Source organism: Acomys minous, assembly GCF_964271855.1.
Source record: "Acomys minous genome assembly, chromosome: 13".
NCBI lineage: Eukaryota > Metazoa > Chordata > Mammalia > Rodentia > Muridae > Acomys > Acomys minous.
Window position 1 is genome coordinate 104,320,650 of NC_140495.1, and position 27,729 is coordinate 104,348,378.

The following is a 27,729-nucleotide window of genomic DNA, read 5'->3' on the forward strand; positions in this document are numbered from 1 at the left end:
CTTCAGTGAATGAACCACTGAAGAGAAAGCTTCACTCAGTGAGCATGTCTCCATGCTCTCAGGCCCCAGAGGTCAGCCTGCCCACCAGGGGCAGCATGAGGAAGTGACATGTCAGGGTGGGACAGTATCCTTCCTGTCTGCACCAATTTCTTCCTGCTTATGTGGACTTCAACAATTGTATTAGCACGTGGACCACAGTCAAGTCTTCTGTTCACCATCAGGGGAGGCAGGAGCATTTCCCATAGACCAGGTTCTGTTGGGACTCGGGTCCCAGGTGCTGTGAGCCTCACAGGGAGCCTGGAGCTGGTGCCAGGCACACGGATACGTGCTGACAAGATGCTTGGCTGTGACTGAACTAGAACTTCAATGTGGGGGCATCAGTGCCCATCCTTACCCTCTGTGGCTGCGTCCACCTGATGAGTACTAGAGCAGAGTCAGGACCATCCCGGCAGCCAGCACATTCCCACCCACAATTAGATTCTAGATTTCTGAAGATATCACTGACTACATAGTGTTCCTGGCCAACATGCTCCATCACAGTGTTTGCTCTCCAATCACAATCTGTGCCCTCCCACATATTAATGCTCTCTGCCTTTAGCCCTAATGAAATCTGGAGGTAGGGCCTGTCTGCTCACACAAGGCCCATGGCCCAGATGTCATTACCGTTGCTACAACATAGTTGTACCACTTAACAAGGGACCATGGCAGACCACAGGAGAGCTGAGACAGCACTTGAAATGCATCCGATGAGCTGTCCCCTGAGCTGCTCTGGGAAGCATGGGGCATGGAAGTGTCAAGTCAGGTTTGGTTGGTATCCTATGGAGAAGACTCGGTTCAAAGCAAGGCGACACGGGGCACTAAACTAGCACAGATAGGTCTCAAAGGGCGGCAGATCGCCAGCTGCAAAGGAGAAATTATAGGACACCAATGAGGACCAACGGAGTCTGCACAGGTTCAGTCAAGGTCTTTATTGCTCAGAAGGCTCAAGTGTGTTCAGAGGAGACACAGTCACAATGAAGTGAGGTGGCTTGACCTAGACAGGGCAGGGACAGTGAGAGGAGGGCACTGCCATGGCCTGGGTAGTGTGTAGAGCACAGAGTGTGGACATATACTCTGTGAGGTCTGGCTCCCCATCACTCATTGGAGAAACAGGAAATTCTCTCATTGGGAGACTGGTCATCAGCAGCTGGACTTCTGGCCTGAGGAGAGGCCACAGCAGGCCTGGTGGGAGCAGGCAGGGCGGCACAGCAGGGACACACAGGAGGAGGCTGGGCGGCAGCAGCTGGGCTGGCAGGAGGAGGCACAGCAGGAGGAGGTGGGCACACAGCAGGCAGGTCTGCACACAGGGCGGCAGAGCAGGGACATGCTGGAGCAGGGCTTGCAGCAGACAGGCTTGCAGCAGACAGGTGTGCAGCAGGATGGCTGGCAGCAAGAGGACTGGCAGCTAGACTGCTGGCAGCATGAGGAGGATCCACAGCAGACAGGTGTGCAGCAGACAGGCTTGCAGCAAAGAGTCACACCGCAGGACTGCTGGCAGGGGGAGCAGGTGCAGCAGGCTGGCTGGCAGCATGAAGATTGGCAGCAGGGGCTGGGCCCACAACACACTGGGGTGCAGACAAGGGTTAGACAGGGACTTGAGGTACAGCAACTGGGGGCACAGCAGCTGGGGGCACAGCAGCTAGACTGGCAGCAGCTGGGGGCACAGCAGCTGGGCTCACAGCAGCTCTCTGGGCAGTCGTCCACTTGCCAGGAGGAGTGGGTGCAAGCATCAGAGCAGACAGACATGGTGGAGGCGGCCATGGCAGAGCTGGCTTGGGGTAGAGTGAGTGAGTGGTGAGTGAGAGTGTGAGTGTGCGAGGTGCTGGGCCGTCGCCTTTTATCCTCCTGTGCTGCTGTGTGGCTTGGCCTCCCTTCCTTGTTGGTGTGACTCTGGCCATCATTAGGGTGTTTGTTTGTCTGGGATGTTGTTGTCAGGCCTGTCTGTCTCCTGCCTGTGGGTGATGCTGGAAGGAGTTGTAGTGGAGAGGGGTTTCCTGAACAGGGAGGTTGGGATTTCAATGGTGAGACTTGCCAAGCCAACTTATGGCTGCAGGGATGTCATCCTGCCATAGTCAGATGCCAGGACCTTTGCTCCCTCTGCAAGAATTAGTGCCAGAGGATCAATGCCCTCAGTCCAGTAGCCCTCCCACATCCCAGCTTTGGATGAGGAAAGCTGCCTCTTTGGAACAGTGTTCAGACACCAGAGGTGTTCAGTGACCCATCTACCGCCACCGACTTGGTACAATAAGTTGCCTGTAACTACCACCTCCATAGTGTCTCTTCAGCTCTCGAACCTCTCTATATTGCCTTATGACACTGTCCACCATGCTCTGTGCCTGTGTCCACCCTGCCTGCTGTCTGCCATGAGTTGGTGCTGCAGGGTGAGCTCCCTGCTCTAGAAGGGTAGCAGTTCTAGGCTGAGCTCTCAAGTTCTATCCTCAAGGAGCAGAATGTGCTTGATCTGTTGAAACCACAGATGCACCGCATTGGCCAGGAGTCCACAGAGCTCTCTGTCTCACTGCTCAGTGCTCTTGGGCATCCTTTGTCCACTCCACCCTCTTCCAATGCTATTGATATACTTTGCTAGCTCTTTCACCCACAAGTGCCCCAGCCCTGTGTCTAGCACTAGGATGGGTGAGCATATCCACTGCTTGAAAGTTTAGTCACATGTGGACACAGAGCCCAGTACAGAAAATGCATCTGGAAGTTAGGCTGTGTGTCATCTGAAGCCAGTGCTGCCCAGTGTGCTCCATTTCCATCTGTCTGCACATAAACAGAGACCATTCTCCTCATTCTAATAGTGTTTTCTGGAAGTCACTGGCAATAATGTAGCTTACCAGTTGCTTGCTGGGGTTCACACAGGCTCAGTTTCCCATGAGCCTCTCTGGCCATCACATGTGCCACACAGGAGCTTGTCTAATATGCTTCTCACAAATGTCCTTGAGATACCCACATGGTGGACTTATTACCACTGGCCTCACACCAGCTGTAGAGGTTGGCCTGACCTTGTGGACTATGTGTGAGGTGCCCTGCAGGACTAGTTTCATAGCACAGGGCACTTCAGCACCAATCGGGGCATTCCCTGGCAAGATGACAGCAGGAGCCCGGAAAATGAGCACCAGGGAGAAGAAGGTGAGGCTCATTTTCAGGATTAGTCAAGACCAGAAGGCAGAGCTTTATAATTACCTCATCTCAGCCTGTTGGGAGCAGGTGCCTTAAGGCTTCCTGCTCTGTACATGTCCATGGATGGCCACAGAAAGATTAGGAGTTGACTTGGGGAACACAGATAAATGATAGAAAGTAAAAATTGAACAGAATCCACAAATAATGAGGATAGACGTTTTGCCTATCATCTATCCATCCATCCATCCTTCCATCCGTCCATCCGTCCATCCACTCATCCATCCATCCATCCATCCATCCATCCACTCACTCATCCATCCATCAACCCATCCAGGTACCTATGTATCCATCTCCCCACTCATCCCTGCATCTACTAACACACCCATCCACCCACCTGCCTACTCACCCACTCAATCACCCATTTATGTATCAGTTCACAGGCCAGTGTCTAGAAATGCCTCGCGTTCTTGGTGTACTCCCCAGCTTCATTTCAAATTTAGAAAACTCCCGTTAGGGGATGGTTTTGTGCATGGTGTATCCAAGTGCTGAATTTGGTACCCAGAGATCTGGTTCCGGTCATAAGTAGGCATTGTCATTACTGTTGAAACATCTCCTGCTTTATTCTGTATAAAAATCATTCTCCATCATCTCATATTGGTTAAAACAGAGCTGAACAGTCCGGAGCTGAGCAGGACTATTGTTGAGGTGGCCCTTCTAATGCCAGATAGAGCAGAGAGGGAGAGGAGAAGGTTGAGGAGAAGGTTGCCGTGAGATTGTCTCCATGGGGACACAGATGGAGGAGCAATAGAGGGGCGAGACTAGGTGGAAGGTAAGAGGGCACATGGCTGGGAAGTAGGCCAGGCCAGTTTTGTTGGATTAGAATAGATGAGTATCTGCCCAGCTATAGTGCTTGAAGCTTACTAATAAATGTGTTAGGTCTCTGTGTCATTATTTGGCTGCGAGAGTGTTACCTTATCCTTACACTGTTTGGCATTTTCTCTTTACTAGTCTTTCTGCCCCGGCCTTTCGCCCTTATACTCTGGTTTTACATGTGTCACACTTGAGACTCTGTTTTGCCTGTGAAGCCAGCTCTGCCTGTGGCTCTGGCTCTGCCTGTGGCTCTGCTGTGCCCACAACTCTGTCTCTGCAAACCTCTTTAGATGTTGCTCACAGTCCTCTCTTTGGGGAACTTCATCTTCAGGGTCTTTTCGTCCTCGTCATCTCATCTCAGGTCATTTTGGGTTGTTGTGGCTGCTCTCCTGCTCTTCGGCTTTTGGTGTCTGTCTCGTTCTTTGCATCCCCTCCTTCTGCTCCCGCTAGGTCTGCTCCTCACACACCATTAATGCCATGACTTTATCCTCTGTCTGCTAATTCCACTAGTTCCGCCATTCTGGACGTCTTTCTATCCATGGCTTCTGTCAAGGGCTGTGTTGGCCTGTTGTGTGAATGACTTCCCACCGCGGTATGAGCATACTGCTCTGTTCCATTGGTCTTGTTGTGTTTCCCACTGAAGGGTGTTGACCTTTTCCTTCAGGGACATCCCTGTCAGCCATCTCCATCTTCTCCTTTATCCCCCACTTGTAACACGTTGATGGGCTTGCACACAGATTTTGTGTATGAGGGGAAGGTCAACACCTTAACCAAAACAAGCTGCTCCTTGGTGACTGAGTGTTTCTAGCTCTGAGGGAAGTCCTCTGCTCTGGATGTCTCTACTGGTGCTCAGGTCCTAGCGTTAGGATATGCGGTAACTCACAGTGGTACTACTACAGTCTCCAACTCCACATCATATATATCCACCCCTCTTGAGGTCTGGTGTCCCCCTCAAAGCTAGAGGGAGTCCCATGCACTGGGAGTCAGGCCCATCCTGTGGTCTGGAGCCAGGGCTGTGCACAGAAGATGTGGGCTGAATCAGTGTTCCCTTCCTGTGGGGTCATGACCTCCCAGCAGGCTATGCAGTGGGCATAGTGCGCACCCCTCCATCTTTCTAGGTTCCAGGAAGAGGGAACATACAAGGCCACAGGCTACAGTTAGTCCATTGCTTGTGCTTGACAACTGGGCATCTTTCAGTTCCGACCACAACTCCGTCTCTGACTCCTCAGGATCTTTCTTTTACCCAGTACAACCTACACTGCAATCAGGCCTTTCCTGTCCAGAAAGCACCGCCCTTGAAGGAAATGTGATTTTGTAGTTATCAGTCCATAGTGGACTGCCCAGTTGCTTAGGGCCTGTTTGGAAGACTTGACCTGACAAGAAAATGAAGTGGGGGAGGCTGGTAGCATCATGTTTAGAAAGAGATGGAGCTGCAGCCATCCTGCCACACCCTCTCAGAGACCCGGAATGGCTGCACATCCTTCTACCCAAGCCATGTCCACAGAGTCTGCCATATCCCAGAGTGTAGATAGAGCGCAGATGTCTGGGGACCCACACTCATGCCAGGCACTGTCCCGTGTGCTGACACTGACTGCCTGGGAATCTAGACAGTAGCCCCCAGTGAATGAAGCACTGAAGAGAAATCTTCACTCAGTGTGAGGCTGTCTCCATGCTCTCAGGCCTCAGGCCTCAGGCTGCCCACCAGTGGCTGCATGAGGAAGTGACATGTCAGGGTAGGAGAAGTGTGCTCATGGCTACACCAATTTCTTCCTGCTTAATTGGATTTCAACAATTTTATTTACAGGTGACCCAGGGTAGAGTCTTCTGTTCACAATCAGGGGAGGCAGGAACATTTCCCATAGAACAGTTTCTGTTGGGACTTGGGTCACAGCTGCTGTGAGCCTCATGGGAGTGTGTAGATGGTGCCAGGCACACGGATACATGATGACAAAATACTTGGCTATGCTAGAACTAAAATTTCAATGGGGGGGGGATCACTCCCCATCCTTATTCTTTGCAGGCTGCGCCCACCTGATGAGTACTAGAGTAGAGCCAGGACCACCCCGGCTCGACAGCACATTCTCATCCACAATTAGATTCTAGATTTGTGAAGATGTCACTGACTCCTTAGTGTGCCAGGCATGTGTGCTCCATCACAGTGTGGTTGCTCTCCAAGCACAGTGTGTGCCCTCCTACATATTAATGGTCTCTGCATTTAGCCCCAATGAAATCCAGAGGTAGGGCCTGTCTGCTCACACAAGGCCCATGGCGCAGACCTCATTCCAGTTGCTAGAACATATTTGTACCACTTAACAAGGGACCGTGGCCGACCACAGCAGAGCAGAGACTGCACCTGGCAGTAGCTCGAGGAGCTGTCGCCTGAACTGGTCTGGGTAGTATGGGACAGAAAAGTGCTTACTCAGGTTTGGTTGGCATTCTATAGAGAAAGCTTGGTTCAAAGCAAGAGGACACGGGGAACTAAACTAGCACAGATAGGTCTCAAAGGGCGGCAGATCCCTAGCTGCAAAGGAGAAATTATAGGACACCAATGAGGACCAACTGAGTCTGCACAGGTTCAGTCAAGGTCTTTATTGCTCAGAAGGCTCAAGTGTGTTCAGAGGAGACACAGTCACAATGAGGTGAGGTTGCTTGACCTAGAGAGGCCAGGCGCAGAGAGAGGAGGGCACTGCCATGGCCTGGGTAGTGTGTAGAACACAGAATGTGGACACAAACTTCTGTGAGTCTGGCTCCCCACCACTCACTGGAGAAACAGGAAATTCTCTCATTGGGAGTCTAGTCAACAGCAGCTGGACTTCTGGGCTGAGGAGAGGCCACAGCAGGCCTGGCGGGAGCAGGCAGGGTGGCACAGCAGGGACACACAGGAGGAGGCTGGGTGGCAGCAGCTGGGCTGGCAGGAGGAGGCACAGCAGGAGGAGGTGGGCACACAGCAGGCCGGTCTGCACACAGGGCGGCAGAGCAGGGACATGCTGGAGCAGGGCTTGCAGCAGACAGGCTTGCAGCAGACAGGTGTGCAGCAGACAGGTGCACAGCAGGATGGCTGGCAGCAAGAGGACTGGCAGCTAGACTGCTGGCAGCATGAGGAGGATCCACAGCAGACAGGTGTGCAGCAGACAGGCTTGCAGCAAAGAGTCACACCGCAGGACTGCTGGCAGGGGGAGCAGGTGCAGCAGGCTGGCTGGCAGCATGAAGATTGGCAGCAGGGGCTGGACCCACAACACACTGGGGTACACACAAGGGTTAGACAGGGGGCTGGGGCACAGCAACTGGGGGCGCAGCAGCTAGACTGGCAGCAGCTGGACTGGCAGCAGCTGGGGGCACAGCAGCTAGACTGGCAGCAGCTGGGGACACAGCAGCTAGACTGGCAGCAGCTGGGGACACAGCAGCTGGGCTCACAGCAGCTCTCTGGGCAGTCGTCCACCTGCCAGGAGGAGTGGGTGCAAGCATCAGAGCAGACAGACATGGTGGAGGCGGCCATGGCAGAGCTGGCTTGGGGTAGAGTGAGTGAGTGGTGAGTGAGAGTGTGAGTGTGCGAGGTGCTGGGCCGTCGCCTTTTATCCTCCTGTGCTGCTGTGTGGCTTGGCCTCCCTTCCTTGTTGGTGTGACTCTGACCATCATTAGGGTGTTTGTTTGTCTGGGATGTTGTTGTCAGGCCTGGCTGTCTCCCCCTGTGTGTGGTGCTGGGAGGAGTTGTGGGGCAGAGGTGTTACATGAACAGGGAGATAGGGGTGTCACTGGTGGGACTTGCCCAGCCATCCAATTAATGCAGGGATGTCATCCTGCCATAGTCAGATGCCAGGACCCTTGCTCCCTCTGCAAGAATTAGTGTAGAGGATCGATGCCCTTAGTCCAGTATCTCTCCCAGAGCCCAGTTTTGGATGAGGAAAGCTGCCTCTTTGTGACAGTGTTCAGAACCAGAGGTGTTCAGGGACCCACCCATGGCCATTGAGTTTAGGGTACAATAACTGCCTGTAACTACCACCTCAATAGTGTCTCTTCAGCTCCTGAACCTCTCTATATTGCCTTATGACACTGTCCACCCAGTTCTGTGCCTGTGTCCACGCTGCCATCTGTCCCCCATGTTTTTGGGCTGCAGGGTGAGCCCCCTGCTCTAGAAGGCTAGCAGTTCTAGGCTGAGCTCTCAAGTTCTACCCTCCAGGAACAGAATGTGCATGGTCTGTTGAAACCACAGATGCACCGCATTGGCCACAGACGGAGCTCTCTGTCTCACTGCTCAGTGCTCTCTGGGCATCCTTTGTCCACTCCACCCTCCTCCAATGCTACTGACGTCCCTCACCAGCTCTTCCACCCACAAGTCCCCCAGCCCTGTCTCTAGCCACTGCTTTAACGTTAAGTCACATATGTACACAGAGCCCAATTCTCTCTCTTTGGGGAACTTCTTCCTCAGGTTCTTTTAGTCCTTGTCATCTCATCTCTGGTGATTTTGGGTTTCCCTGGCTGCTCTCCTGTTCTTCAGCTCTTGGTGTCTGTATTGTTCTTTGCATCCCCTCCTTCTGCTCCCGCTAGGTCTGCTCCTCACACACCATTAATGCCAGGACTTTATCCTCTGTCTGCTAATTCCACTGGTTCCGCCATTCTGTACGTCCTTCTGTCCATTGCTTCCATCCTGTGCTGCTCTGGCCTGTTGTGTGAATGACTTCCCACCGCGGTATGAGCGTACCGCTCTGTTCCATGGGTCTTGTGTTTCCCACTGAAAGGTGTTGACTCCTTCCTGCAGGGACATCCCTGTCAGCTAGCTCCATCTTCCCATGGATCCCTCCTGGTGAAATGCTGATGGGGTTGGACAAAGAGTTGTGCTTGAGGGAAGGTCAATACCTTAACCAGGAAAAGCTGCTCCGTAGTGACTGAGTGGCTCCAGCTCTGAGGTGGGTCCTCTGCTCTGGAAGACTCTTTTGCCCATGTGCTCACTGCCCAGCCCCACAGAGCTTCAAGCTCCTACTCTCCTGCCCCCCATCCTGCATATCCACCACTCTTGAGCTCTGGTAGCCACTTTGAAGCTTTGGAAGCCCCCTGTCTAGGAGTCAGCCCCATCCTGTGACCTGGTGACAAGGCTGTGTACAGATGATGTGGGCTGACTCAGTGTTTTCTTCCTGTGGGGTCATGACCTCCTGGCAGGCTGTGTAGTGGGCATAGTGCACACCCCTCCATCTTTCTAGATTCCAGGAAGAGGGAACATATAAGGCCACAGGCTACAGTTAGTCCATTGCTTGTGCTTTCGGTCCCAAGCACGTTTCCTTCTCTGACCCCTCAGGATCTTTCTTTTACCCAGTACAACCTACACTGCTGCCCAGGCCTGTCCTGTCCAGAGAGCACCGCCTAGAAGGAAATGTGATTGTTGAGTTATCAGTCCATTATGGCCTAGCCAGTTGTTTCAGGCCTGTTTGGACGACTTGACCTGACAAGAAAATGAAGTGAGGGAGGCTGCTAACCTCATGTTTGGAAAGAGATGGAGCTGCAGCCATCCTGCCACACCCAGTCAAAAATCTTGGATGGCTGCACATCCTTCTACCCAAGCCATGTCCACAGATTCTGCCATGTCCCAGAGTGTAGACAGAGCACAGGCCACTGGGGACCAACACCCACGCCAGGCATTGTCCCGAGTGTTGACACTGACTGCCTGGGAATCTAGACAGTAGCCTTCAGTGAATGAACCACTGAAGAGAAAGCTTCACTCAGTGAGCATGTCTCCATGCTCTCAGGCCCCAGAGGTCAGCCTGCCCACCAGGGGCAGCATGAGGAAGTGACATGTCAGGGTGGGACAGTATCCTTCCTGTCTGCACCAATTTCTTCCTGCTTATGTGGACTTCAACAATTGTATTAGCACGTGGACCACAGTCAAGTCTTCTGTTCACCATCAGGGGAGGCAGGAGCATTTCCCATAGACCAGGTTCTGTTGGGACTCGGGTCCCAGGTGCTGTGAGCCTCACAGGGAGCCTGGAGCTGGTGCCAGGCACACGGATACGTGCTGACAAGATGCTTGGCTGTGACTGAACTAGAACTTCAATGTGGGGGCATCAGTGCCCATCCTTACCCTCTGTGGCTGCGTCCACCTGATGAGTACTAGAGCAGAGTCAGGACCATCCCGGCAGCCAGCACATTCCCACCCACAATTAGATTCTAGATTTCTGAAGATATCACTGACTACATAGTGTTCCTGGCCAACATGCTCCATCACAGTGTTTGCTCTCCAATCACAATCTGTGCCCTCCCACATATTAATGCTCTCTGCCTTTAGCCCTAATGAAATCTGGAGGTAGGGGCCTGTCTGCTCACACAAGGCCCATGGCCCAGATGTCATTACCGTTGCTACAACATAGTTGTACCACTTAACAAGGGACCATGGCAGACCACAGGAGAGCTGAGACAGCACTTGAAATGCATCCGATGAGCTGTCCCCTGAGCTGCTCTGGGAAGCATGGGGCATGGAAGTGTCAAGTCAGGTTTGGTTGGCATCCTATGGAGAAGACTCGGTTCAAAGCAAGGCGACACGGGGCACTAAACTAGCACAGATAGGTCTCAAAGGGCGGCAGATCGCCAGCTGCAAAGGAGAAATTATAGGACACCAATGAGGACCAACGGAGTCTGCACAGGTTCAGTCAAGGTCTTTATTGCTCAGAAGGCTCAAGTGTGTTCAGAGGAGACACAGTCACAATGAAGTGAGGTGGCTTGACCTAGACAGGGCAGGGGCAGTGAGAGGAGGGCACTGCCATGGCCTGGGTAGTGTGTAGAGCACAGAGTGTGGACATATACTCTGTGAGGTCTGGCTCCCCATCACTCACTGGAGATACACGAAATTCTCTCATTGGGAGACTGGTCATCAGCAGCTGGACTTCTGGCCTGAGGAGAGGCCACAGCAGGCCTGGCGGGAGCAGGCAGGGCGGCACAGCAGGGACACACAGGAGGAGGCTGGGCGGCAGCAGCTGGGCTGGCAGGAGGAGGCACAGCAGGAGGAGGTGGGCACACAGCAGGCAGGTCTGCACACAGGGCGGCAGAGCAGGGACATGCTGGAGCAGGGCTTGCAGCAGACAGGCTTGCAGCAGACCGGCGTGCAGCAGACAGGTGTGCAGCAGACCGGTGTGCAGCAGGATGGCTGGCAGCAAGAGGACTGGCAGCTAGACTGCTGGCAGCATGAGGAGGATCCACAGCAGACAGGTGTGCAGCAGACAGGCTTGCAGCAAAGAGTCACACCGCAGGACTGCTGGCAGGGGGAGCAGGTGCAGCAGGCTGGCTGGCAGCATGAAGATTGGCAGCAGGGGCTGGACCCACAACACACTGGGGTGCAGACAAGGGTTAGACAGGGACTTGAGGTACAGCAACTGGGGGCACAGCAGCTGGACTGGCAGCAGCTGGGGGCACAGCAGCTAGACTGGCAGCAGCTGGGGACACAGCAGCTAGACTGGCAGCAGCTGGGGGCACAGCAGCTGGGCTCACAGCAGCTCTCTGGGCAGTCGTCCACCTGCCAGGAGGAGTGGGTGCAAGCATCAGAGCAGACAGACATGGTGGAGGCGGCCATGGCAGAGCTGGCTTGGGGTAGAGTGAGTGAGTGGTGAGTGAGAGTGTGAGTGTGCGAGGTGCTGGGCCGTCGCCTTTTATCCTCCTGTGCTGTTGTGTGGCTTGGCCTCCCTTCCTTGTTGGTGTGACTCTGGCCATCATTAGGGTGTTTGTTTGTCTGGGATGTTGTCAGGCCTGTCTGTCTCCTGCCTGTGGGTGTTGCTGGAAGGAGTTGTAGTGGAGAGGGGTTTCCTGAATAGGGAGGTTGGGATTTCAATGGTGAGACTTGCCAAGCCAACTTATGGCTGCAGGGATGTCATCCTGCCATAGTCAGGTGCCAGGACCTTTGTTCCCTCTGCAAGAATTAGTGCCAGGGGATCAATGCCCTCAGTCCAGTAGCCCTCCCAGAGCACAGCTTTGGATGAGGACAGCTGCCTCTTTGTGACAGTGTTCAGACACCAGAGGTGTTCAGTGACCCATCCAACGCCACCGACTTGGTACAATAAGTTGCCTATAACTACCACCTCCATAGTGTCTCTTCAGCTCCGGAACCTCTCTATATTGCCTTATGACACTATTCACCCTGCTCTGTTCCTGTGTCAACCCTGCCTGCTGTCTGCCATGAGTTGGTGCTGCAGGGTGAGCCCCTTGCTGTAGAAGGCTAGCAGTTCTAGGCAGAACTCTCAAGTTCTATCCTCAAGGAGCAGAATGTGCTTGATCTGTTGAAACCACAGATGCACCGCATTGGCCAGGAGTCCACGGTGCTCTCTGTCTCACTGCTCAGTGCTCTTGGGCATCCTTTGTCCACTCCACCCTCTTCCAATGCTATTGATATACTTTGCTAGCTCTTTCACCCACAAGTGCCCCAGCCCTGTGTCTAGCACTAGGATGGGTGAGCATATCCACTGCTTGAAAGTTTAGTCACATGTGGACACAGAGCCCAGTACAGAAAATGCATCTGGAAGTTAGGCTGTGTGTCATCTGAAGCCAGTGCTGCCCAGTGTGCTCTATTTCCATCTGTCTGCACATAAACAGAGACCATTTTCCTCATTCTAATAGTGTGTTCTGGAAGTCACTGGCAATAATGTAGCTTACCAGTTGCTTGCTGGGGTTCACACAGGCTCAGTTTCCCATGAGCCTCTCTGGCCATCACATGTGCCACACAGGAGCTTGTCTAATATGCTTCTCACAAATGTCCTTGAGATACCTACATGGTGGACTTATTACCACTGGCCTCACACCAGCTGTAGAGGTTGGCCTCACCTTGTGGACTATGTGTGAGGAGCCCTGCAGGACTAGTTTCATAGCACAGGGCGCTTCAGCACCATCCGGGGCATTCCCTGGCAAGATGAGAGCAGGAGCCCGGAAAATGAGCACCAGGGAGAAGAAGGTGAGGCTCATTTTCAGGATTAGTCAAGACCAGAAGGCAGAGCTTTATAATTACCTCATCTCAGCCTGTTGGGAGCAGGTGCCTTAAGGCTTCCTGCTCTGTACATGTCCATGGATGGCCACAGAAAGATTAGGAGTTGACTTGGGGGACACAGATAAATGATAGAAAATAAAAATTGAACAGAATCCACAAATAATGAGGATAGACGTTTTGCCTATCATCCATCCATCCATCCATCCATCCATCCATCCATCCATCCATCCACTCACTCATCCACCCATCAACCCACCCAGCCACCTGTTTGTCCATCTCCCCACTCATCCCTCCATCTACTAACGCACTCATCCACCCACCTGCCTACTCACCCACTCAGTCACCCATTTATGTATCAGTTCACAGGCGAGTGTCTAGAAATGCCTGGAGTTCTTGGTGTACTCTCCAGCTTCATTTCAAATTTGGAAAACTCCCGTTAGGGGATGGTTTTGTGCATGGTGTATCCAAGTGCTGAATTTGGTACCCAGAGATCTGGTTCCGGTCGTAAGTTGGCATTGTCATTACTGTTGAAACATCTCCTGCTTTATTCTGTATAAAAATCGTTCACTATCATCTCATGTTGGTTAAAACAGAGCTGAACAGTCCGGAGCTGAGCAGGACTATTGTTGAGGTGGCACTTCTAATGCCAGATGGAGCAGAGAGGGAGAGGAGAAGGTTGAGGAGAAGGTTGCCGTGAGATTGTCTCCATGGGGACACAGATGGAGGAGCAATAGAGGGGCGAGACTAGGTGGAAGGTAAGAGGGCACATGGCTGGGAAGTAGGCCAGGCCAGTTTTGTTGGATTAGAATAGATGAGTATCTGCCCAGCTATAGTGCTTGAAGCTTACTAATAAATGTGTTAGGTCTCTGTGTCATTATTTGGCTGCGAGAGTGTTACCTTATCCTTACACTGTTTGGCATTTTCTCTTTACTAGTCTTTCTGCCCCGGCCTTTCGCCCTTATACTCTGGTTTTACATGTGTCACACTTGAGACTCTGTTTTGCCTGTGAAGCCAGCTCTGCCTGTGGCTCTGGCTCTGCCTGTGGCTCTGCTGTGCCCACAACTCTGTCTCTGCAAACCTCTTTAGATGTTGCTCAGAGTCCTCTCTTTGGGGAACTTCATCTTCAGGGTCTTTTCGTCCTCGTCATCTCATCTCAGGTCATTTTGGGTTGTCGTGGCTGTTCTCCTGCTCTTTGGCTCTTGGTGTCTGTCTTGTTCTTTGCATCCCCTCCTTCTGCTCCCATTAGGTCTGCTCCTCACACACCATTAATGCCATGACTTTATCCTCTGTCTGCTAATTCCACTGGTTCCGCCATTCTGAACATCTTTCTACCCATTACTTCCATCCTGGACTGTGCTGGCCTGTTGTGTGAATGACTTCCCACCGTGGTATGAGCATGCCGCTCTGTGCCATGGGTCTTGTTGTTTTTCCCACTGAAGGGTGTTCACACCTTCCTTCAGGGACATCCCTGTCAGCCAGCTCCATCTTCTCCTGCATCCCTACTGGGAACCTTCTGATGGGATTGGATAAGGAGTTGTGCTTGAGTGAAGGTCAACACCTTATCAAGGAGATGCTGCTCCATAGTGACTGAGTGGCTCCAGTTCTGAGGGGGGTCCTCCGCTCTGCATGTCTCCAGTGCCCATGTGCTCACTGTCCAGCCCAACAGAGCTTCAAACTCCTACTCTCCTGCACCCCATCCTGCATATCCACCACTGTTGAACTCTGGTGGCCACTTTCCAGCTTTGGAAGTCCCCTGTCTAGGAGTCATCCCCATCCTGTGACCTGGAGCCAAGGCTGTGCTCAGATGACATGGACAGACTCAGTATTCCCTTCCTGTGTGGTCATGACCTCCCAGCAGGCTGTGCAGTGGGCATAGTGCACACCCCTCCATCTTTCTAGGTTCCCCGAATAGGAAATATACAAGGCCACAGGCTACAGTTACTTTATTCTTCGTGCTTGACAACTGGGCATCTTTTGGTCCGGACCACGCCTCCTTCTCTGACTCCTCAGGATCTTTTTTTTTACCCAGGACAACCTACATTACACTGCAGCTCAGGCCTGTCCTGTCCAGAAAGCACCGCCCCAGAAGGAAACATGATTTTGGAGTTATCAGTCCATAGTTGGCTAGCCAGTCGGTTCTGACCTGTGTCAATCGACTCAATGCAGCCACAGAATGAAGTAGGGGTGGCCAGTAACATCGTCTTTGGAAAGAGATGGAGGTGCTGCCATCCTGCCACACCCTCTTAGAGACCTTGAATGGCTGCACATCCCTCAACCCAAGCCTTGTCTACAGCTACTGTCATGTCCCAGTATAGACAGAGCACAGGCATCTAGGGACCCACACCCATGCCAGTCACTGTCCCGAGTGCTGACGCTGACTGCCTGGGAATCTGGACAGTAGCCCCCAGTGAACGAAGCACTGAAGACAAAGCTTCACTCAGTGTGACCTGTCTCCATGCTCTCAGGCCTCAGGCCTCAGGCAGCCCACCAGTGATAGCATGAGGAAGTGACATGTCAGGTAGTCAGGGCAGTATCCTTTGTACCTACATCAATTTCTTCCTGCTTATGTGGACTTGAACAAATTTATTAGCACGTGGACCACAGTCAAGTCTTCTGTTCACCATCAGGGGAGGCAGGAGCATTTCCCATAGACCAGGTTCTGTTTGGACTCAAATCCCAGGTGCTGTGAGCCTCACAGGAAGCCTGGAGCTGGTGCCAGGCACACAGAATCATGCTGAAAAGATGCTTGGCTGTGACTGAACTAGAACTTCAATGTGGGGGCATCAGTGCCCATCTTTACCCTCTGCGGCTGCGTCCACCTGATGAGTACTAGAGCAGAGTCAGAACCATCCTGGCAGCCAGCACATTCTCATCCACAGTTAGATTCTAGATTTCTGAAGATGTCACTGACTACTTAGTGTGCCTGGCCAGCGTGCTACATCACAGTGTGTTTACTCTCCATTCACAATCTGTGCCCTCCTACATATTAATGGTCTCTGCATTTAACCCTAATGAAATCCAGAGGTAGGGGCCTGTCTGCTCACACAAGGCCCATGGCCCAGATGTCATTATCGTTTCTACAACATATTTGTACCACATAACAAGGGACTGTGGCAAACCACAGGAGAGCTGAGACAACACTTGGCAGGCACCCGAGGAGCTGTCGCCTGAGCTGCTCAGGGAAGCGTGAGCCATGGAAGTGTCTACTCAGGTTTGGTTTACATCCTAGAGAAGGCTCGGTTCAAAGCAAGGGGACACAGGGAACTAAACCAGCACAGATAGGTCTGAAAGGGCAGCAGATCGCCAGCTGCAAAGGAGAAATTATAGGACACCAATGAGGACCAACGGAGTCTGCACAGGTTCAGTCAAGGTCTTTATTGCTCAGAAGGCTCAAGTGTGTTCAGAGGAGACACAGTCACAATGAGGTGACATGGCTTGACCTAGAGAGGCCAGGGGCACAGAGAGGAGGGCACTGCCATGGCCTGGGTAGAGTTTAGAGCACAGAGTGTGGACATAATCTTCTGTGAGGTCTGGCTCCCCATCACTCACTGGAGATACACGAAATTCTCTCATTAGGAGACTGGTCATCTGCTCCTGGACTTCTGGGCTGAGGAGAGGCCACAGCAGGCCTGGCGGGAGCAGGCAGGGTGGCACAGCAGGGACACACAGGAGGAGGCTGGGCGGCAGCAGCTGGGCTGGCAGGAGGAGGCACAGCAGGAGGAGGTGGGCACACAGCAGGCGGGTCTGCACACAGGGCGACAGAGCAGGGGCATGCTGGAGCAGGGTTTGCAGCAGATAGGTGCACAGCAGCATGGCTGGCAGCATGAGGAGGATCCAGAGCAGATGGGTGTGCAGCAGACAGGTGTGCAGCACACAGGTGTGCAGCAGGATGGCTGGCAGCAAGAGGACTGGCAGCTAGACTGCTGGCAGCATGAGGAGGATCCACAGCAGACAGGTGTGCAGCAGACAGGCTTGCAGCAAAGAGTCACACCGCAGGACTGCTGGCAGGGGGAGCAGGTGCAGCAGGCTGGCTGGCAGCATGAAGATTGGCAGCAGGGGCTGGACCCACAACACACTGGGTTGCAGACAAGGCTTAGACAGGGAGTTGGGGCACAGCAACTTAGGGCACAGCAGCTGGGCTGGCAGCAGCTGGGGACACAGCAGCTAGGGGCACAGCAGCTCTCTGGGCAGTTGTCCACCTTCCAGGAGGAGTGGGTGCAAGCATGAGGGCAGACAGCCATGGTGGAGGCAGCCATGGCAGAGCTGGCTTGGGGTAGAGTGAGTGAGTGGTGAGTGAGAGTGTGAGTGTGCGAGGTGCTGGGCAGTCACCTTTTATCCTCCTGTGCTGCTGTGTGGCTTGGCCTCCCTTCCTTGATGGTGTGACTCTGGCCATCATTAGGGTGTTTGTTTGTCTGGGATGTTGTTGTCAAGCCGGTCCATCTCCTGCCTGTTGGTGATGCTGGGAAGGGTGGTAGGGCAGAGGTGTTACACGAACAGGGTAGTTGGGGTGTTTTTGGTGGATCTTGTCCCAGACAACCTATGACTTGTGGGATGTCATCCTGCCATAGTCTGGTGCCAGGACCCTTGCTCCCTCTGCAAGGATTTGTGTCAGGGGACTGATGCCCTCAGTTCAGTACCCCTCTCAGATCCCAGCTTTGGATGATGAAAGCTGCCTCTTTGTGACAGTGTTCAGAATCAGAGGTGTTCAGTGACCCATTCACAGCCATGGGGTAGGTACAATAAGTTGCCTATCCTACCTGCTCCATAGTGTCTCTTCAGCTCCTGAACCTCTCTATATTGCCTTAGGACACTGTCCACCCTGCTCTGTGCCTGTGTCCACCCTTATTGCTGTCCACCATGTCCTTGGTGCTGCAGGGTGAGCTCCTTGATCTAGAAGGCTAGTAGTTCTAGGCTGAGCTCTCAAGTTCTATCCTCAAGGAGCATAATGTGCTTGATCTGGTAAAACCATAGACGCACCACATTGGGCAGGAGTCCACGGAGCTCTCTGTCTCACTGCTCAGTGCTCTCTGGGCATCCTTTGTCCACTCCACCCTCCTCCATTTTTACTGACATCCTTCGTCAGCTCTTCCACCCACAAGTCCCCCAGCCCTGTCTCTAGCCACTGCTTTAAAGTTAAGTCGCATATGTACACAGAGCCCAGGTTCCTCTCTTTGGGGAACTTCTTCCTCAGGTTCTTTTTGTATCATATCGGGTCATTCAGGTTTCCCTGGCTGCTCTCCTGCTCTTCAGCTCTTGGTGTCTGTCTTGTTCTTTGCATCCCCTCCTTCTTCTCCCGCTAGGTCTGCTCCTCACACACCATTAATGCCATGACTTTATCTTCTGTCTGCTAATTCTACTGGTTCCGCCATTCTGGACGTCTTTCTGTCCATTGCTTCCATCTTGGACTGCGCTGGCCTGTTGTGTGAATGACTTCCACCGTGGTATGAGCATACCTGTCCTTCCATGGGTCTTCTTGTGTTTCCCACTGAAGGGTGTTCATACCTTCCTGCAGGAAAATCCTTGTCAGCCAGATCCATCTCTCCTGCATCCCTACTGGGGACCTTCTGATGGGGATGGATAAGGAGTTGTGCTTGAGGGAAGGTCAACACCTTAACCAGGAAAAGCTGCTCCGTAGTGACTGAGTGGCTCCAGCTCTGAGGTGGGTCCTCTGCTCTGGATGACTCTAGTGCCCATGTGCTCACTTCCCAGCCATACAGAACTTCAAACTCCTACTCTCCTGCACCCCATCCTACATATCCACCACTCTTGAACTCCGGCATCTACTTTTCCAGATTGTGGAAGCCCCCTGTCTAGGAGTCATCCCCATCCTGTGATCTGGAGCCAAGGCTGTGTACAGATGATGTGGGCTGACTCAGTGTTTTCTTCCTGTGGGGTCATGACCTCCTGACAGGCTGTGCAGTGGGCGTAGTGCACACCCCTCCATCTTTCTAGGTTCCAGGTAGAGAGAACACACAAGGCCACAGGCTACAGTTAGTCCATTGCTTGTGCTTGACAACTGAGCATCTTTCGATCCTGACCACGCCTCCTTCTTTGATTCCTTAGAATCTTTTATCCTGTACAACCAAGCCTACGCAGCTGCTCAGGCCTGTCCTGTGCAGAAAGCACCACCTAGAAGGAAATGTGATTGTGGAGTTATCAGTCCATTATGGCCTAGCCAGTTGTTTCAGGCCTGTTTGGAAGACTTGACCTGACAAGAAGATGAAGTGAGGGAGGCTGCTAACCTCATGTTAGGAAAGAGATGGAGCTGCAGCCATCCCGCCACACCCAGACAAAAACCTTGGATGGCTGCACATCCTCCTACCCAAGCCATGGCCACAGATTCTGCCATGTCTCAGAGTGTAGACAGAGCACAGGCCACTGGGGACCCACACCCACACCAGGCACTGTCCCGTGTGCTGACACTGACTGCCTGGGAATCTAGACAGTAGCCCTCAGTGAATGAAGCACTGAAGAGAAAGCTTCATTCAGTGAGGATGTCTCCATGCTCTCAGGCCTCAGGCAACCCACCAGGGGCAGCATGAGGAAGTGACACGTCAGGTGGTGGGGATAGTAACCTTCGTGACTACACAAATTTCTTCCTGCTTATGTGGACTTGAACAAATGTATTAGAACGTGGACCACAGTCAAGTCTTCTGTTCACCAACAGGGGAGGCAGGAGCATTTCCCATAGACCAGGTTCTGTTGGGACTCGGGTCCCAGGTGCTGTGAGACTCACAGGGAGCCTGGAGCTGGTGCCAGGCACACGGATACGTGCTGACAAGATGCTTGGCTGTGACTGAACTAGAACTTCAATGTGGGGGCATCAGTGCCCATCCTTACCCTCTGTGGCTGCGTCCACCTGATGAGCACTAGAGCAGAGTCAGGACCATCCCGGCAGCCAGCACATTCCCATCCACAATTAGATTCTAGATTTGTGAAGATATCACTGACTGCTTAGTGTGCCAGGCCAGCGTGTTCCATCACAGTGTGCTCTCAGTGTGTCTGGCATGCGTACTCCGTTACAAAGTGCTTGCTCTCCAATCACAATCTGTGTCCTGTACTCATTGATGGTCTCTGCATTCACCCCTAATGAAATCCAGAGGTAGGGGCCTGACTGCTCACACAAGGCCAATGGCCCAGACCTCATTCCAGTTGCTAGCACATATTTGTAAGACTTAACAAGAGACAGTGGCCGACCACCGGAGAGCTGAGACAGCCCTTGAAACTCACCCGAGGAGCTGTTGCCTGAGCTGCTCACGGAAGCGTGGGGCATGGAAGTGCTTACTCAGCTTTGGTTGGCATCCTATAGAGAAGGCTTGGTTCAAAGCAAGGGGACACGAGGACCTAAACTAGCACAGATAGGTCTCAAAGGGCGGCAGATCGCCAGCTGCAAAGGAGAAATTACAGGACACCAATGAGGACCAACGGAGTCTGCACAGGTTCAGTCAAGGTCTTTATTGCTCAGAAGGCTCACGTGTGTACAGAGGAGACACAGTCACAATGAGGTGAGGTGGCTTTACCTAGAGAGGCCAGGCGCAGAGAGAGGAGGGCACTGCCATGGCCTGGGTAATGTTTAGAGCACAGATGTGGACATATACTTCTGTGAGGTCTTGCTCCCTTCCACTCACTGGAGATACAGGAGATTCTCTCATTGGGACACTGGTCATCAGCAGCAGGACTTCTGGCCTGAGGAGAGGCCACAGCAGGCCTGGCGGGAGCAGGCAGGGCGGCACAGCAGGGACACACAGGAGGAGGCTGGGCGGCAGCAGCTGGGCTGGCAGGAGGAGGCACAGCAGGAGGAGGTGGGCACACAGCAGGCAGGTCTGCACACAGGGCGGCAGAGCAGGGACATGCTGGAGCAGGGCTTGCAGCAGACAGGCTTACAGCAGACAGGTGCACAGCAGGATGGCTGACAGCATGAGGAGGATCCACAGCAGATGGGTGTGCAGCAGACAGGTGTGCAGCAGACAGGCTTGCAGCAGACAGGTGTGCAGCAGACAGGCTTGCAGCAGACAGGTGTGCAGCAGACAGGTGCACAGCAGGATGGCTGGCAGCAAGAGGACTGGCAGCTAGACTGCTGGCAGCATGAGGAGGATCCACAGCAGACAGGTGTGCAGCAGACAGGCTTGCAGCAAAGAGTCACACCGCAGGACTGCTGGCAGGGGGAGCAGGTGCAGCAGGCTGGCTGGCAGCATGAAGATTGGCAGCAGGGGCTGGACCCACAACACACTGGGGAGCAGAGGAGGGTTAGACAGGGACCTGGGGCACAGCAGCTGGACTGGCAGCAGCTGGGGACACAGCAGCTAGACTGGCAGCAGCTGGGGGCACAGCAGCTGGGCTCACAGCAGCTCTCTGGGCAGTCGTCCACCTGCCAGGAGGAGTGGGTGCAAGCATCAGAGCAGACAGACATGGTGGAGGCGGCCATGGCAGAGCTGGCTTGGGGTAGAGTGAGTGAGTGGTGAGTGAGAGTGTGAGTGTGCGAGGTGCTGGGCCGTCGCCTTTTATCCTCCTGTGCTGTTGTGTGGCTTGGCCTCCCTTCCTTGTTGGTGTGACTCTGGCCATCATTAGGGTGTTTGTTTGTCTGGGATGTTGTTGTCAGGCCTGTCTGTCTCCTGCCTGTGGGCATTGCTCGGAGGTGTAGTGTGATAGAGGTGTTTCCTGAACAGGAAAGTTGGGATTTCATTGGTGGTACTTGCCCAGCCGACCTATGCATGCAGGGATGTCATCCTGCCATAGTCAGATGCCAGGACCCTTGCTCTCTCAGCAAGAATTAGTGCCAGGGCCTGATGCCCTCAGTCCATTACCCCTCCCACAGCCCAGCTTTGGATGAGGAAAGCTGTATCTTTGTGATAGTGTTCAGAGAGCAGAGGTGTTCAGTGACCCATCCACCGCCACTGAGTTGGTACAATAAGATGCCTTTTATTACCCCCTCAGTAGTGTCTCTTCAGCTCCTGAACCTCTCTATATTATCTTATGGCACTGTCCACCCTGCTCTGTGCCTGTGTCAACCCTGCCTGCTGTCCACCGTGTCCTTGGGGCTGCAGGGTGAGCTCCCTGCTCTAGAAGGCTAACAGTTCTTGGCAGAACTCTCAAGTTCTAACCTCAAGGAGCATAATGTGCATGATCTATTGAAACCACAGATGCACCGCATTGGCCAGGAGTCCACGGAGCTCTCTGTCTCACTGCTCAGTGCTCTTGGGCATCCTTTGTCCACTCTGCCCTCCGTGAATGCTACGACATTTTTCGATAGCTCTTATGCCCACAAGTCACCCAGCTTTTTCTGTAGTACTAGGATGGGTGTGCATAGCCACTGCTTTAAATTTAAGTCACATTTGTACAGAGAGCCCAGTGTAGAAAATGCATCTGGAAGGGAGCCTGTGTGTCACCTGAAGCCAGTGCTGGCCAGTGTCCTCCATATCTATCTCTCTGTTAATCTACACACATGCACACACATGTGCACATGCACATAAGCACAAGCCATTCTCCTCATTCTAATGATGTGGTCTGCAACTCACTAGCGCTAACTTAGGTGACTACTTGCTTACTGGGGTTCACACAGGCTAAGTTTCCCATAAGCCTCCCTGGTCACCACATGTGTCTCACAGGAACTTGTCTAATGTGCTTCTCACAAATGTCCTTGAGCCATCCACATGGTGGAATTAGTACCACTGCCCTCCACGAGCTGCAGAACTAGGCTTGACCTTGTGGACTGTCTGTGAGGTGCCCTGCAGGGCTAGTGTCATCGGACAGGGCGCTTCAGCAGCATCCGTGGCATTCCCTGGCAAGATGACAGCAGGAGCCCACAAAATGAGCACCAGGGAGACCCGGGTGAGGCTCATTTTCAGGATTAGTCAAGACCAGAAGACAGAGTTTTATAATTACCTCATCTCACCCAGTTGGGCGCACGTGCATTAAGCCTTCCTGCTCTGTACATGTCCATGGATGGCCACAGAAAGATTAGGAGTTGATTTGTGGACACAGATAAATGATAGAAAGTAAAAATTTAAAGGAATCAACAAATGATGAGGATTGACTTTTTGCCTATCATCCATCTATCCATCCATCCATCCATCCATCCATCCACTCATCCATCCATCCATCCATCCATCCATCCATCCATCCACTCATCCATCCATCCATCCATCCATCCATCCACTCATCCATCCATCCATCCATCCATCCATCCATCCATCCACTCATCCATCCATCCATCCATCCATCCATCCACTCATCCATCCATCCATCCATCCACTCATCCATCCATCCACTCATCCATCCATCCATCCATCCACTCATCCATCCATCCATCCATCCATCCATCCATCCATCCATCCACTCATCCATCCATCCATCCATCCATCCATCCATCCATCCACTCATCCATCCATCCATCCATCCATCCATCTATCCATCATTCATTCATCTGTCTTTCTGCCCATTCAGCCACTCACTCATCCACCCATCAACCCACCCAGGTACCTATGTGTCCATCTCCCCACTCATCCCTCCATCTACTAACACACTCATCCACCCACCTGCCTACTCACCCACTCAGTCACCCATTTATGTATGAGTTGACAGGCAGGTGTCTAGAAACACCTCGAGTTTTCGTTGTACTCGTCATCTTTATTTCAAATTCGGAAAACTGTTTTGTTAGAGGATAGTTTTGTGCACTGTGTATCCAAATGCTGCTTTCTGCACCCAGAGATCTGGTTCCAGTCAGAATTAGGCATTGTAATTATTGTTGAAACATCTCGTGCTTTATTCTCTGTAAAAATCATTCTCCATCATCTCAGATTGGTTAATAAAGAAGTGAACAGTCAGTAGTTGGGCAGGACTATTGTTGAGGTGGGACTTCCAATCCCAGGTGGAGCAGAGAGAGAGAGAGAGGGGAAGGTTGAGGAGAAGGTTGCCATGAGAAGGTCTCCATGAGGACACAGATGGAGGAGAAATAGATGGGGCAAGACTAGGTGTAAGGTAACCGTGGACATGGCTGGGAAGTAGGGCAGGGCAATTTTGTTGGATTGGATAGATGAGTATCTGCCCAGTTATGGTGCTTGAAGCTTATCAATAAATGTCTTAGGTCCCTGTGTCCTAAGGGGGGGCTAGGGTGTTACCTTATTCTTACACTGTTTGTCATTTTCTCTTTACTAGTCTTTCTGCCCCGGCCTTTCCCCCTTATACTCTCGGTTTACATGTGTCATACTTGAGACTCTGTTTTGCCCATGAATCCAGCTCTGCCTTTGCCTCTGGCTCTGCCTGTGGCTCGTCTGTGCCCACAACTCTGTCTCTGGAAACCTCTTTAGATGTTCCTCACAGTCCTCTCTTTAGGGAACTTCATCTTCAGGTCTTTTCATCCTTGTCGCGTCATCTCGGGTCATTTCAGGTCTCCCTGGCTGCTCTCCTGCTCTTTGGCTCTTGGTGTCTGTCTTGTTCTTTACATCTCCTCCTTCTACTCCTGCTAGGTCTGCTCCTCACACACCATTAATGCCATAACTTTATCCTCTGTCTGCTAATCCCAGTGGTTCCGCCATTCTGGACGTCTTTCTATCCATTGCTTCCATCCTGGACTGCGCTGGCCTGTTGCATGATTGAGTTCCCACCGTGGTATGAGCATACAGCTCTGTGCCATGGGTCTTGTTTTGTTTCTCTCTGAATGGTGTTGACTCCTTCCTGCAGGGACATCCCTGTCAGCCAGATCCATCTTCCCATGGATCCCTCCTGGTGACATGCTGATGGGGTTGCATATAAAAGTTTGTGCTTGAGGGAAGGTCAACACCTTAATCCGGGCAAACTGCTCCTTGGTGACTGAGTGCTTCTAGCTCTGAGGGAAGTCCTCTGCTCTGGATGTCTCCAGTGCCCAGATGCTCACAGCCTACCTTCAGGATATGAGGTACCTCACTGTGGTACTACTGCACTCTCCAGCTTCACATCCTGCATATCCACCCCTCCTGAGATCTGGTTTCCTCATCTCCAGCTGGAGGAAGTCCCAGACTCTAGTAGTCAGCCCCATCCTGTGATCTGGTGCCAAGGCTGTGCACAGATGATGTGGGCTGACTCAGTGTTCCCTTCCTGTGGGGTCATAACCTCCCAGCAGGCTATGCAGTGGGCATAGTGCACACCCCTCCATCTTTCTAGGTTCCAGGAAGAGGGAACATACAAGGCCAAAGGCTACAGTTAGTCCATTGCTTGTGCTTGACAACTGGGCATCTTTTGGTCCCGACCACGACTCCTTCTCTGACTCCTCAGGATCTTTCCTTTACCCAGTACAACTGAGCCTACACTGCTGCTCAGCCCTGTCCTGTCCAGAAAGCACCACCCTAGAAGGAAACATGATTTTGGAGTTATCAGTCCATTATGGCCTAGCCAGAGGCTTTTGGCCTGTTTGGAAGACTTGACCTGACAAGAAAATGAAGTGGGGGAGGTAGCTAGCATCATGTTTAGAAAGATATGGAGCTGCAGCCATCCTGCTACACCAAATCAAAAACTTTGGATGGCTGCACACCCCTCAACCCAAGCCTTGTCTACAGCTACTGTCATGTCCCAGAGTGTAGACAGAACACAGGCATCTGGGGACCCACACCCATGCCAGGCACTGTCCCAAGTGCTGACGCTGACTGCCTGGGAATCTAGACAGTAGCCCCCAGTGAGTGAAGCACTGAAGAGAAAGCTTCACTCAGTGTGAGGCTATCTCCATGCTCTCAGGTCTCAGGCAGCCCACCACTGGCGGCATTAGGAAGTGACATGTCAGGGTGGTACAGTATGCTCATGTCTGCACCAATTTCTGCCTGCTTATGTATTAGCACATAGAGCAAGGTCAAGTCTTCTGTTCACAATCAGGGGAGGCAGGAGCATTTCCCAGAGAACAGGTTCTGTTGGGACTTGGGTCCCAGGTGCTGTGAGCCTCACAGGGAGCCTGGAGCTGGTGCCAGGCACATGGATACGTGCTGACAAGATGCTTGGCTGTGCCAGAACTAGAACTTCAATGTGGGGGCATCAGTGCCCATCCTTACCCTCTGCGGCTGCGTCCACCTGATGAGTACTAGAGCAGAGTCAGGACCACCCCGGCAGCCAGCACATTCTCATCCACAATTAGATTCTAGATTTGTGAAGATGTCACTGACTACTTAGTGTGCCTGACCAGCGTGCTCCATGACAGTGTGCTCTCAGTGCGCTTGGCCTGGGTGCTCTCTCACAGAGGACTTTCTCTCCAATCACAATCTGTGCCCTCTACACACTGATGATCTCTGCATTTAGCTCTAAAGAAGTCCAGAGGTAGGGGCCTGACTGCTCACACACGGCCAATGGCCCAGACCTCATTCCAGTTGCTACCATATGCTTGTACCACTTAACAAGGGACAGTGGCAGATTACAGCCCAGCTAGGACTGCACTTGGCAGACACCCGAGGAGCTGTCCCCTGAGCTGCTCTGACAAGCGTGGGACATGGAAGTGTCTACTCAGGTTCATTGGCATCGAGTAGAGAAAGAGTGGTTCAAAGCGAAGGGACACGGGGAACTAAACCAGCACAGATAGGTCTCAAAGGGCGGCAGATCGCCAGCTACAAAGGAGAAATTATAGGACACCAATGAGGACCAACGGAGTCTGCACAGGTTCAGTCAAGGTCTTTATTGCTCAGAAGGCTCAAGTGTGTTCAGAGGAGACATAGTCACAATGAGGTGAGGTGGCTTGACCTAGACAAGGCACGGGCAGAGAGAGGAGGGCACTGCCATGGCCTGGGTATGTAGAGCACAGAGTGTGGACATATACTTCTGTGAGGTCTTGCTCCCTTCCACTCACTGGAGATACAGGAGATTCTCTCATTGGGAGACTGGTCATCATCAGCAGGACTTCTGGCCTGAGGAGAGGCCACAGCAGGCCTGGCGGGAGCAGGCAGGGCGGCACAGCAGGGACACACAGGAGGAGGCTGGGCGGCAGCAGCTGGGCTGGCAGGAGGAGGCACAGCAGGAGGAGGTGGGCACACAGCAGGCAGGTCTGCACACAGGGCAGCAGAGCAGGGACATGCTGGAGCAGGGCTTGCAGCAGACAGGCTTGCAGCAGACAGGTGCACAGCAGGATGGCTGGCAGCAAGAGGACTGGCAGCTAGACTGCTGGCAGCATGAGGAGGATCCACAGCAGGCAGGTGTGCAGCAGACAGGCTTGCAGCAAAGAGTCACACCGCAGGACTGCTGGCAGGGGGAGCAGGTGCAGCAGGCTGGCTGGCAGCATGAAGATTGGCAGCAGGGGCTGGACCCACAACACACTGGGGAGCAGACAAGGCTTAGACAGGGACCTGGGGCACAGCAACTGGGGGCGCAACAGCTGGACTGGCAGCAGCTTGGGACACAGCAGCTAGGGACACAGCAGCTAGGGACACAGCAGCTAGACTGGCAGCAGCTGGGCTGGCAGCAGCTGGGCTCACAGCAGCTCTCTGGGCAGTCGTCCACCTGCCAGGAGGAGTGGGTGCAAGCATCAGAGCAGACAGACATGGTGGAGGCGGCCATGGCAGAGCTGGCTTGGGGTAGAGTGAGTGAGTGGTGAGTGAGAGTGTGAGTGTGCGAGGTGCTGGGCCGTCGCCTTTTATCCTCCTGTGCTGCTGTGTGGCTTGGCCTCCCTTCCTTGTTGGTGTGACTCTGGCCATCATTAGGGTGTTTGTTTGTCTGGGATGTTGTTGTCAGGCCTGTCTGTCTCCTGCTTGTGTGTGGTGCTGGGAGGAGTTGTGGGCCAGAGATGTTACATGAACATG

The 27,729-nt window shown here is 53.0% G+C and overlaps 5 protein-coding genes across 9 annotated transcripts in view; all 5 read right to left on the reverse strand.

Moving 5' to 3' along the window:
* Positions 1-17,484, reverse strand: part of LOC311580424 (uncharacterized protein) — a 56,702-nt gene extending 39,218 nt beyond the window's left edge. The window contains exon 1 of one of the 2 annotated variants that reach the window (XM_084752003.1): positions 17,370-17,484. In XM_084752003.1, coding sequence (XP_084608129.1) covers positions 17,370-17,381 — 12 coding nt within the window. In that variant the 5' untranslated portion in view covers positions 17,382-17,484. Of the gene's footprint in view, positions 1-1,928; positions 3,364-17,369 lie in introns of those variants that run through there. The other variant, XM_084752004.1, reaches the window with a different exon arrangement.
* On the reverse strand, positions 957-1,936 carry LOC311580441 (uncharacterized protein). Its single transcript, XM_084752035.1, has one exon. The coding sequence runs from the start codon at positions 1,798-1,800 to the stop codon at positions 1,180-1,182; it is 621 nt and encodes a 206-aa protein (XP_084608161.1). The 5' UTR covers positions 1,801-1,936; the 3' UTR covers positions 957-1,179.
* Positions 6,802-17,455, reverse strand: LOC311580425 (uncharacterized protein). Its single transcript, XM_084752006.1, has 2 exons — positions 17,370-17,455; positions 6,802-7,657 (listed from the first exon to the last, which is right to left on the reverse strand). The coding sequence occupies exons 1-2, from the start codon at positions 17,379-17,381 to the stop codon at positions 6,830-6,832; spliced, it is 840 nt and encodes a 279-aa protein (XP_084608132.1). The 5' UTR covers positions 17,382-17,455; the 3' UTR covers positions 6,802-6,829.
* Positions 10,655-17,465, reverse strand: LOC311580426 (uncharacterized protein). Its single transcript, XM_084752007.1, has 2 exons — positions 17,370-17,465; positions 10,655-11,713 (listed from the first exon to the last, which is right to left on the reverse strand). Exons 1-2 carry the CDS (start codon positions 17,379-17,381, stop codon positions 10,889-10,891), a joined length of 837 nt encoding a protein of 278 aa, XP_084608133.1. The 5' UTR covers positions 17,382-17,465; the 3' UTR covers positions 10,655-10,888.
* Positions 16,293-27,674, reverse strand: LOC311580433 (uncharacterized protein). Of its 4 annotated transcripts, none has more exons than XM_084752026.1 (2): positions 21,129-21,598; positions 16,293-17,016 (listed from the first exon to the last, which is right to left on the reverse strand). In XM_084752026.1, exons 1-2 carry the CDS (start codon positions 21,408-21,410, stop codon positions 16,570-16,572), a joined length of 729 nt encoding a protein of 242 aa, XP_084608152.1. In that variant the 5' UTR covers positions 21,411-21,598; the 3' UTR covers positions 16,293-16,569. The 4 variants fall into 4 exon arrangements, with proteins under 4 accessions (XP_084608152.1, XP_084608151.1, XP_084608150.1 ...); XM_084752025.1 differs by lacking the exon at positions 16,293-17,016 and adding an exon at positions 27,161-27,674 and having other exon boundaries at positions 20,441-21,170; XM_084752024.1 differs by lacking the exon at positions 16,293-17,016 and adding an exon at positions 27,372-27,669 and having other exon boundaries at positions 20,441-21,318.
* Between the last annotated feature and the right edge of the window lie 55 nt (positions 27,675-27,729).